The sequence below is a fragment of the Bison bison genome, unplaced genomic scaffold, assembly GCF_000754665.1.
Source record: "Bison bison bison isolate TAMUID 2011002044 unplaced genomic scaffold, Bison_UMD1.0 scf7180017851016, whole genome shotgun sequence".
Taxonomy (NCBI): Eukaryota; Metazoa; Chordata; class Mammalia; order Artiodactyla; family Bovidae; genus Bison; species Bison bison.
The window spans coordinates 367,135-379,210 of record NW_011481589.1 but is presented as its reverse complement, the minus strand read 5'-3'; the positions used below and the strand labels follow the sequence as shown (position 1 = coordinate 379,210).

Here is a 12,076-nt window from a genome sequence, read left to right as displayed (position 1 = left end):
CTGAAATGAGCCCAACTCCTTTTCCATCATTAACCTTCTACCAATCAGGAGACTGTTGCATCCTGCTCAGGCTGTGGCTCAGCTGCCACTACATCAGGAATCACAGGAAGAGGAGAAAGAAGGGAAAGCGTGAAATAGCAGCCATGACCAGGCTGGGCCTCAGGCTGTGAGACTCAGCAGATACAGAGTAATACAAAAGCATCCTATATGACTAAAGCTGTAGGATTTCCTGTAACTCTGGACTTTCAAAATCCTCCTCACGTTCAGAGTTGGTGGTGTATCCCTAAAAGACTGATTTTCTCTATGCTTCTGCCCACCCCATGACTGTCTTGGTGACAAGACAAAGATAATGTAGATCCTCGTTGCCCCTCTTTTGTTTATGTCCATGGTGTGCTTATTGTTAGAAATAAAGGCACACTTTATACATTTACATGAGTGGGTGAGTACACTTTTGTCCTAAAACTGATACGATGTAAACATGAAGAATTGAGGAATAGCGGGAGCATTTTTTCTGTGCCCATTTGCTCTGTCTTGCCCTCTCTTTTGAGATTGTCTTCTCCTTCGTTTCTTTCTACTTTCCTATATCAAGCCACAATTCCTATAAACATTCTTTGACTTTATTGGTAGTGTTTATGCCTAAATAGGCAAAACCTATCACAAAGTAAGTCGGTTTGTGCCAGCTGAAAATGTTAGTTCATTTGTTAAGTGTACTATGATGGAACAGATAACTTCTCATGCCTGTGAAGCAGTGATTAAATATTGCTTTTGCAATTACTGTTCCTTCTGCCTGTAATAGGTTTCTCTCCCCCACCTCCATTTATTCAGCATGCTCCCTCCTTTATCTGAGAGACCTAGCTCAAATGTAATGGCTTCTTCAGTACTTTTCTTGATTTCTCCCAGACAGTGGCTTCACTCCAGGTTTTTCATACCTCTCTATTAGTTCATTTAAGATAATTTTATTATTGTTTGTTTGTATGTTTCTTACTATACTGTGAGTTCTTTGGATGTTGGAAACTCTATCTTCTTATTGTCTTAAATTTTTTATGTATGGCCAATGAATGTTTTTTCACCATTCATTCTTCATTAGATAAATGTTATTTGTTGTTTCTAAGGACCTCGCTAATCTAGTAAAAGCAATATATCAATCCCAGATAACCATAATACAATCAGTGCCACAAAGAAGGAAGAAATCACTTTTGCTGTGCAAACTGGAGACACCTAGGATATTCCAGGCTTTGTGGGTATGGTAGCAGGTGAAATGGACCTTGAAGGATGTGTGTGAAATGTGAAATAATGGGTTTTTTTTGTTTTTGTTTTTTACTTTTTGATGTCTTTATTAGAAATAGTTTAAGCATACAGGAGCTATATTATTTGATGTGTATTAAATCCTTAAACACTCTACCTACAGTTATTTCATCTATTTTTGATTCTTAATCATTCATCAGTTGATTTATACAAAGGAATATCTCTTGTGGGGATATCAATGTGTTCATCTGTCTTTGTGGACTTAAATCATAAATTTAGGAACTCATATTTGGGAGTAGATATTTTCATATGTCTAAATGTTACTCACCAAAAGAGAACATGAAATTTGATGTTTTTCTGTCCTGTTGCATTGATTTTCTTTATTCATTTTAGCCACAGACCCCTTTGCTTCTGTTTTTGGAAGTGAATCATTTGAAGATGGATTTGCTGACTTCAGCACATTGTCAAAGGTAATTTGCAGTAATTAGTGGGAGGGTAAAATATACTGTGTTCCCACCAGAGGAGCAATTTTTCCTTTTGATTTTATAACCTTTCACAAACATTGCAACTTGATTTCAATAAGTCACAGCAAATGTGGATTTCAGACAAATGAAATACAAGATATAATCAAAGTAGATATTTCTGTGCACAAAAACAATGGTGATGGTACAGATAATTTTCTCATGACAGGCTTGCCCAACAACTTTAAGAGTTCTCTTCCTTTTAGATTTATTTTTTGGGTTTCCCTAGTGGCTCAGACGGTAAAGCGTCTGTCTGCAATGCAGGAGACCTGGGTTCGATCCCTGGGTTAGGAAGATCCCCTGGAGAAGGAAACGGCAGCCCACTCCAGTATTCTTGCCTGGAAAATCCCATGGACCGCGGAGCCTGGTAGGTTACAGTCCAAGGGGTCGCAAAGAGTCGGACACAACTTCACTTTCACTTTCACTTTCATGTTCTATTTTTATTCGAGTATAGTTGATTTTAGGGCTTCCCTGGTGCTCATTCAGTAAAAAATCCACCTGCAATGCAGGAGACTGCTTGCAGTGTAGGAGACCCAAATTTGGTCCCTGAGTTGGGACGATCCCCTGGAGAAGGAAATGGCAATCCACTCCAGTATTCTTGGCTGGGAAATTCCATGGACAGAGGGGCCTGGCGGGCTACAGTCCATAGAGTCACAAGAGTCAGACACCACTTAGTGACTAAACCACCACCATAGTTGATTTACAATGTTGTGTTAGTTTCTACTGTATAGCAAACAAATTATGCGTATATACATATATCCACTCTTTTTTAGATCCTTTTCCCATATAGGCCATTGCAAAGTACTAAGTTCCTTGTGCTATACAGTAGATCCTTATCTATTTTATGTATGCTGCTGCTGCTGCTAAGTCTCTTCAGTCGTGTCTGACTCTGTGTGACCCCGTAGACAGCAGCCCACCAGGCCCTGCCGTCCCTGGGATTCTCCAGGCAAGAACGCTGGAGTGGGTTGCCATTTCCTCCTCCAATGCATGAAAGTGAAAAGTGAAAGTGAAGTCACTCAGTCGTGTCTGACTCCCAGCGACCCCATGGACTGCAGCGCACCAGGCTCCTCTGTCCATGGGATTTTCCAGGCAAGAGTACTAGAGTGGGGTGCCATTGCCTTCTCCGACTTTATGTATAGGTGTGAGTAAATGTCAATTCTAATCCCCCAATTTGTCCCTCCTCTCCCCCCCACTCGTAGCCAAAAGTTTGTTTTCTATGTCTGTGACTAAGAATCTTCTGTCTTATTAAACGTATTTCTTCCAATTAACTACATTTTCCTCCTGTTGACTGTCAGGGTCAATGGCTATAAAATCTGAGCATTCATTCCATCTTTTCTGTACTGGTTCCTTGACTTTATGTTCTGAGGCTGTTAAGGTTAGTATTAAGATAATAGCCCACCAGTATATGTCCACTACCTATTTTCCAGTGTAACCCTATGATCAATTCAGGCCAAAAAAGTAAAATTAGAGTGTATGTCAAATTGTCTCTATCATTGATTCTCAACTGGGTGTTATTCCCCACACCCATACCCCTCCCCCAGGAAACATTTAGCAAGGTATGCTGGGGAAAATTGAAGGTAAAAGGAGAAGGGGGCGGCAGAGAATGTGATGGTTAGATAGCATCACTGACTCAATGGACATGAATTTAAGCAAACTCCAGGAGATAGTGGAGGACAGAGGAGCCTGGCATGCTACAGTCCAATGGTGTCACAAAGAGTTAGAATCGACTTAGCAACTGAACAGTGGAGACGTTTTTGATTGTCACAGCTGAGGAGGAGGATATTCATATATAGTGGATAAAAGCAGGGATGCTTTTAAACCTCCTGCAACCCACTTTCCAGCCCCCACATCACAGAGCTATGTCCAGCCCAAAATATCAGTAATGCTACTTTAGAGAAACACTAGCCTAAATTGCGGAGAAGGCAATGGCACCCCACTCCAGTACTCTTGCCTGGAAAATCCCATGGGTGGAGGAGCCTGGTAGGCTGCAGTCCATGGGGTCGCTAGGAGTCGGACACGACTGAGTGGCTTCACTTTCACTTTTCACTTTCATGCATGGGAGAAGGAAATAGCAACCCACTCCAGTATTCTTGCCTGGAGAATCACAGGGACAGGGGAACCTGGTGGGCTGCTGTCTCTGGGGTTGCACAGAGTTGGACACAACTGAAGCAACTTAGCAACAGCAGCAGCAGCCTAAATTGTAATACGCCATTCATTATAGAAAAATGAATCTTCTGGGAACTTCCCCGATGGTCCAGTGGTGAAGAATCTGCCTTGTAATGCAAGGGATGCAGGTTCAGTTCCTGGTCAGGGAACTAAGACCCCCCCTGCCACAAAACAGATAAGCCTGCGTGCCACGACTACTGAGCCCACACACCACAACTAGAGAGTTTGTGCATCACAATGAAAGATCCCACATGAAGCAGCAAAGATCCTGCATGCAGCAATTAAGACCATATAAATAAATACATGCGTATTATACAGTGAATCTTTCATTACTCCATGTATTAGAAAAGCCAGGTCTTCAGACCCTCAATAAGGCTTACCATTCTATGGGATCAGTTTGCTTTAAAAAAAAGTTGACTTTTCATTTTTTGAAGTTGTTGTTTAATGTTTGTCTTTAATGTTTTTCATGACATTAAAGTTGTCTTTAATGTTTTTCAAGATGCCATTTTCTTTGATATTAGTATTAAATCTTTCCTAGTTTAAGTGCATTGGAAAGTGTGAAATAAGTATTTTTTCTTTATCATTTGGATCAGATATTCACTTGAGGAAGGATACATTAGTCCCTTTAAAATGGGCCTCAGTGGTTTTGTATAACCTGAATCTTGTCAAACCTTTAACCCGAAGTTGGTTTGTTTTGGTATGATCTGTTGTTCTTAATAAGTAGTGGTATAATCACTACCCATATAGAATAGTTAAAATTTTTTTTTCAATTTTGGTTCTGAATGCAAAGGTTGAAATGTTAGTGCTCTCAGAATTGAAATACATAAAGCTGCATAAAATTGAAGATCACTCTTCCAAATGCAATATAAGCATAAACAGTTTGGTTGGCATAATATATATAACCATGAGTAAATATTTCTTTTCAAACAAAGGTCAACAGTGAAAGTACTTCTTTCCAAACAAAGGTCAACAATGAAGATCCTTTTAGTTCAGCCACATCAAGCTCCATCAGCAGTGTGGCCGTTACAAAAAATATGCTTGAGGAAACATCTGTCAAAAATGAAGACGTACCCCCAGCACTGCCACCAAAGATAGGAACTCCAACAAGACCCTGCCCACCACCACCTGGTGAGAGTTGGTACCTTTCCTAAATCAACTGCTTTCTTTTTCTTTCCAAGAAGTGTTGTGTGGGCCTTACTTGTAAATGTTATATAAGGGGCCTTAAACAGAACAAGTCAGAAAGCATGGCAGAAGCCTGCTGTTATCATCTCTTCTGACCTCAATGCAGAATTACAGACTTGTGCCTAAGAAGCCAACCTGTGTAACTGTCAGGAACTACCTTTCTGGCAAGAGCTAATTTATTTTTAAATCATTTTAGAGAGGCAGTAAGTGAAATTTCTAGCTTTTTGAAAACTAATGAGCTTCCATTTGAACAGAGTTTCCTGCACTGTGGTATTTTAATAAATTTCTATAAGGGAAGGTTAATAATCCAGAGTCCCTTTCTTTTTCCTGCTAAGTGTGAAGTCTTCCTTAAGTCCTTCAATATGAGAATATATGGCTGTTTTGGTATTCAGAATTCAGCATTTTGGTATCAGAATTTTGAAAGAAAGTATTGTTTTTCTTGAAGGAAAATATTATTTACCTCACTTAATAAGAGATTCCTTTATTTTAAAAAGGTGGTGTTTTTGGTCAATAAACAAATTCTTACTTTTTTGTTTTTGTTTTGTTTAGTACTGTACCAAAGAAAGGGGTTTTGTTTGATTTTAATTAATGAAAAGAATAAAGTTTGTGAGAAGTGGTAAAAGGCAATCCCCTGAGTAGTTGTAGTGCCGCTAGATTGTTTTGTGAGAAGACACATCTGGTGCATTATTGTTTTAACCATATATCCTTGGTAAATTTTCAGCCGCAGTAGTTCTAGATGTTTATTCTTGCCTTTTTATAATAGCCTGCCTGTGGTATTTCTTGGGCAGATTTTTTTTTTTCTTCTTTGATTTAAAGAACTGTGAATAAAATTATTAATACCTAACTACCTATTGAAAAATCAAGTGAACAAGTGATTCTGTCTTTTAGGGAAGAATAGCCTATATCATTTAATTGCTCAAGGGTAAATTTGTCATACTATATTAAAAAACAAGTGACAGTTAATTTGCTCATTTAAGTTTTATACCTTTAAGAGGTCAATAGTGAGGTGATTTTTAAAATCCTCAATAAACTAATATACTAGTGCTGTAACTAAATCTAAGACTTCACCAAACTGAGTATATATCACTGTAGAAAAATCAAGGAAAGAAGAATGAGGACTTCGCTGGTGGTCCAGGGGTTAAGACTTTGCCTTCCAGTGCAGAGGGTGCAAGTTCAGTCCCCGGTCGGGAAGCTAAGATCCCACATGTCTTGAGTCCCAAAAAACATAAAATAGAGGCAATATTGTAACAAATTCAGTAAAGACTTTATAAAAATGGTCCACATTTTTTTAAAAATGTCTAAAAAAAAGGGGATGGTTTGTTGAACTGAGATATTAAAGATCTGAGTTCTCATTCTGAATATCCTCTGATATCCTCTGTGATCTCAAGTATATAGAGCTTCCTATGTCTGAGCCCCAGATTTCTGAGCTGTTAGATGGTGGCTCATGCTGACCACCTTCACAGGATTGTTGGAAGGATCCTTTGAGATATGAGGTGTGAAAACCTTTTGTAAGCTATGACAGAAAGACTCTGTTATGATTGCTGTTACCAGATTAACACATCTTTAGGAATATATATATATTTGAAGATATTTTAACACCTATTCTTATTATCTTAGTACTTTCTTCAGCAAGTACTAAGTTTAAGTCTTGAAAATTAGGAAACTTGTTTGAAAATGGTGATGAATTAATGAGCAACAGTATGCTGTTGTTTGGTCAAAGATTAGTTTATCAGTAACCACAGAAATTTAGGCCCTGGGCTTCAAAACATTCTCTTTATCCTTCAGTTTGAAATATTATAGATGACAAGAAGTAGCTGGGCTTTACCAAAGTAGTTTTTAATTTCATGCTCCCAGGTGTTACATATAGATCCAGAGAAAAATCAGAAGAATATTAGCATTTTTCAGAGATCGTTTGCCCTTACTGCCACTTGTGGAGAATTATGTATTAGGCAGAGGTTATCACAGCAGAGGCCATTTTCGTCATTATTTGTCGTTTTCCTCCTGTTTTATCCATTCTTCTCTCTCTTCTTGGGAGTGTGCTACTTTGGAGAAGTTAACTCTCTGAGCAGATAAGATTCCTGGCCTGTTGCCTCACCCTTGGCTGTTTTCCCATTTAGCCACATAAAACTGAAGTGTACTTAAGAGGTTGTGTGTGAAAATTCTGAAGACAGACTGTTGGTTGTGGTCATTTAAGGCCATATTAAGAATGTTTTAGGTTCCCCACCCCCACTTCTTTAATGCTGCCTGTGTTGATGTTGTTGTGTGTTTGTGTTTGCCATGCTTGCTGGTTGAGTTAATTGTAATGATTTTGATCCAGGGAAAAGACCCATCAACAAAATGGATTCTTCTGATCCCTTTAAACTGAATGATCCATTTCAGCCTTTCCCAGGCAATGATAGCCCCAAAGAAAAAGATCCTGATATGTTTTGCGATCCATTCACTTCTACTACTACCACTACCAATAAAGAGGCTGACCCAAGCAATTTTGCTAACTTCAGTGCTGTAAGTACTGTGAATGGGTTGTTTGGGGGAAAATCTTTCCATTTACAGTTTAAAGAGCTTTCAAAGATTATTTTGGAGTCTGCCAAATTTGCATTATTTCAACTAAATTTACCAACATGTTAAAAATCATCTTTATTCTTCCCCCAACCAAGAAAACCTCTGTTTGATTCTGTTTGCTAGTTCTGAAATTATTGCATTGTTCAGATGATTTTAGTAGTCTTAGTTCTTGGGATATATACCAGTTGCTTTGCAAAACCTTGACAGTTATTATTTTGCAAATTGTTACAGACAGTGGGCCACTAGAGAGTCATTTGCTGTCTGCCCTCTGGATAAATAATGCCAATAATGAGTTTGTGTTATTTGTAACTGTGTATGTGTGTTTGTGTATAAAACCTTGAAAATTTCTGGAGACCAGTCAGCAATTACTGTATTATGTAAGAAGATAGGGCCAGAAATTCTTTGAATAGAAAATAAAACTCTGGTTTCATACAAAAATGTTCTTAAAATATAAGTCGGTTTTATTAAATAAATATGATTGTTAAGAGCTAAACAATCTTTAATTATTTGGAGGACTCTAATTCACTAGCTTTCTATATCTACTCTGCATTCTCCCAAAGCTTCCCTAATAGCTCAGTCGGTAAAGAATCTGCCTGCAATGCTTGAGACCTGGGTTCAATCCCTGGGTTGGGAAGATCTTCTGGAGAAGGAAAAGGCTACCCAGTCCAGTATTCTAGCCTAGAGAGTTCTATGGACTGTATAGTCCATGAGGTCGCAAAGAGTTAGACATGACTGAGCGACTTTGATTCACTCACTCACTCAGTTCACGAGCATTCCATATCTACTCTGCATTCTTCCAGAGCTGACTAAAGTAGGCCAATAAAGACAATAGAAGGATGTGGTGGTAAGAGTATAGGTGGGTCCTATAAGATCATAGAAATGGGGCAACCACCTGGAAATATCCCCCTGGTGGGGCATTAAGCAATGACATGTATATCATCATTATGTAGATAAACATAAGTTTTTGTTTTAATTCTTAGAGTAACTAACAGTGTTTCATTTCCCAGGTTGCTTTTTTTGAAGATGAAAATGACCTTCATTATCACTATTTTGTAATAAAGCAGTTTTCCTCTACTTAATACCTCAAGCCTTTGAGATGATTCTATAAATAAGAGACCTAGTGGCCAGCTGACTGACCACAGTGTGCCTAATGTCTCCCTCAGTGTAGCTTAGGGTTGCTCTTCCAGTCACTTTATTCCTGCAGCCATTTCTAGTTAGTAAAGCAGGTAGGCAGAATTAGACTGGGCTGTTTAGCTTTTGAATCTGTAACTCTTAAGTTTCAGTGGCTTCTTCCGAATGTGAAGAGGCAGAACAGGAATCAATATTTTAAATATTGGAAAACAGAGAGTGTCAGGATTATACTGACTTTTGTTAGATGGAATTTGAGTTGTTTCAAGGAGAGAACCCAGAATTGCTCTTACTATAATGCTCTTAGTACAGAATAACCTTCTGGCAGTTTGCGGCACTTAATATTTTAAATATGATTTCAATAAGTCAAAACCTGGTTGGAATGAGTCTTGAACAAAAGCAATTTGCTTTTTTCATTTTCCAGAATCTCAGTATAGTATAGTATAATATTAAGCATCTAATAATAAAAATGTCTTTTTTAAATGAAAGATTTTTTAAATATTAAAAGTTTCAAAGATCTTATAATTCCCTAGAAAGAAAGCTACCATTTTCAAAAAAGCCTGACAGTTTCTTTCTTTTCATCCTGTTTGTTATGGTATTCATCCTATTATAGTGTTCTTCTATATGACAGGACTTGAAACCAAGTAGAATTTTTTTATTTAGTATCTGCCACGGTTGCTGTTTGGGGTGGATAAATATATTTCTTTGACTTTTAATTACCAGCATTAAGGTCTTATTTGGAATGGGTCAAAAAGTTCACAATACCTTCTAAAATCATTATCATGCGTTAAAAAAATTGATTAGGTCCACATCTTGCTTGGTATATACCCAGTACTCTTATTTTATATATAACAAAATTTATATATAGTATATTCTTTGCTTCATAATTTTCCTGTATCTGAAGGGCTAGAATAAGATAGGAAATTGCCAGTGGGATTAAGTTAAAAATGATGTATCATGTGAGGATGCTCACTGAAGTTGAAGTAGTAAATGTTTTTTACATTAGATAAACATGCTAGCTCTCTCCTGTTTTTAAATCTCCTGATCCACCTTAAGAATATCTACTTTTCAAAAAATGATGTTTTAATGTTCAGTTTTATAGACTCTCTATCTGTAGACTGCATTACTTTTTAAGATTAAATCATATTTTGATTTCATATTTAATTTTAAGTTTAAATTTAAAGTTTTAAGTTTAAACTAATTAAACTTGTTTTTGAAAAAAAATAACAAGACTTCTTCCAGAGCCCTTCAGGTGAAACACGTAGTTAAATATCCTTTTGTGAAAGCTGTTTTCCCTTCTTTTCTTTGTACTTGTTCTACTCATAAATGTATTCATTTGTTTGTTCATTTGTCTTTTAAATGGCAGTATCCCTCTGAGGAAGATATGATTGAGTGGGCCAAGAGAGAAAGTGAGAGAGAGGAAGAGCAGAGACTTGCCCGACTGAATCAGCAAGAGCAAGAAGACTTAGAACTGGCTATTGCACTCAGCAAATCTGAAATATCAGAAGCATGAAGAAATCTCCTGTTCTTCGTCAACCACACAACACTCTCCTTCTTGAATACTGAAGCTATTTACAATGTGTATCAAACCTACCTGTGAGCATGGGAATACAAAAGGTTTGAGATTCCTGTAAATGTGACAAAACTTTTGGCTTTTTAAACTCCATTTCAGATTTGTCTTTTTTTTCCCCCCTGTAAAAGTGGTAACCCAGATGACTTCACCTAGGCCCCTGTTCTGGTGTGCATTTAGTGTGAGCTTTTGCCTGCCTGTGCTACTCTTACTTGTAAAGCTAGAGCACCCAAGTTTCTGCCTTCTGGAATATAGAGAAATAGTTTCACCCCTATGCTACCCTTATTCTGTAGTTACTCTAATGATAGCCAGTGGGGTTCTTAAAGTTGGCAGTATTCTCCCCTAATTTAAATGGTTGAAAGAGGGGAAGTAAAAGAACATGCTATTTCTTTTATGATAGAGCAAATTGGCCAGTTTAAATTACTTGTTTGTATTTCCTTTTAATCAAAATACTGTTCAATTTGTATTTTATAGACAAGAAAAAATATTTTGCGTAAATTGACTCCCACTGTTGAAAACAGGATGTTTTAGATGGAACCATTAGAGCTTCAGACTCAATCTTTTCCTAAATAAAAAACATTAAAGCCTCATGTCTGAAATATATTTAAAAATTTTTTTTCTGGATTTAAAGAATTATAGATAAACAGATACCTCTCTGTGATTTTAAGTACTTAGAGAGTGAAGAAAAATTATCACCTAAAATATACTCATCAATATAAGATAAGCAGAAATCTTAACCTGGCAGCCATTCCGCCATTGCTATGACACTGTCCTCTAGTTCATGGTAGGTGTATTTTTTTACTTTTGCAGAAGAAACTTTAGTAAGCTAGAACTGGAAGGTACTTTAACTTTTTGTATATATATATTTTTGTTTTCTTTAATGAAGGCTCAATTACTTGAAATGTAAAAGCATTCTCTGAATACAAATGAAAAAGTGACGTGTTAAATCATTATTGCTTTGTGTCCATCTTTGTGGATTAAAATAGTCTATTCTCTTTGTATTTTTCACCTACAAAATTGGCAAGCTAGCAAAAAATTTTTTGTTTTTTTAAATTGGGAGAGAGGAGACCTGCCCAGTTATCAAATCTCTTTATGTGTTAAAAGCCTATCTTCTGCAAAACTGACTTAGCAGACAAGTTGAATTTAAAATGGACTGTGAAGTAGGCTGTAAATTGTAGAGTAATCTAAATTTTTTTTAACATCAGTCACTGACTTAAATAATGTGTTGAAAACCAAGATAAAAGAAAATGCACCTAAAAACTAATTAAATGTGTCTGTGGTCACCAAGTCAAGGTGGTATTGATCTGTGTTAATAAGAGTAACTTATTGCCTAGCTTATGAATAAATTCCAGAATATCCAATTATTTCATTTTGAAATGGTGCTTTTTTTCTCTCCACACACAATTGGATTACTGCAGTTCAAAATGAATTTAAACTACTTTCCTGCATTGCTTTTTTCTACTTTTATAAATTAAAGCATTTCAGCATGAAAGTCATACAGACAAAGCAAGGGCTGAATCATAATCACAAGGCTTTAATTTTGATAAACTAATCCATTTATAAGGATATACTGCAAAAGTTGATTGAGAAGGTAGTGTTGGAAGTTGTAAATGGTAGTGGGTTGAGGGTTTTTTGTTTTCTTCCCTTACACTTTAGGAAAAAGGTAAGTTGACTTGAACAACCTTCTTTTGCACTGGGAAAATGA

General features: G+C 36.9%; 1 protein-coding gene across 2 annotated transcripts in view; it reads left to right on the top strand.

Moving 5' to 3' along the window:
- EPS15 (epidermal growth factor receptor pathway substrate 15) overlaps positions 1 to 11,735 on the top strand; it is a 140,142-nt gene extending 128,407 nt beyond the window's left edge. The window contains exons 22-25 of one of the 2 annotated variants that reach the window (XM_010849679.1): positions 1,639 to 1,715; positions 4,865 to 5,060; positions 7,432 to 7,616; positions 10,168 to 11,735. In XM_010849679.1, coding sequence (XP_010847981.1) covers positions 1,639 to 1,715; positions 4,865 to 5,060; positions 7,432 to 7,616; positions 10,168 to 10,314 — 605 coding nt within the window. In that variant the 3' untranslated portion in view covers positions 10,315 to 11,735. The remainder of the gene's footprint in view (positions 1 to 1,638; positions 1,716 to 4,864; positions 5,061 to 7,431; positions 7,617 to 10,167) is intronic. The other variant, XM_010849689.1, reaches the window with a different exon arrangement.
- Positions 11,736 to 12,076: the final 341 nt, after the last annotated feature.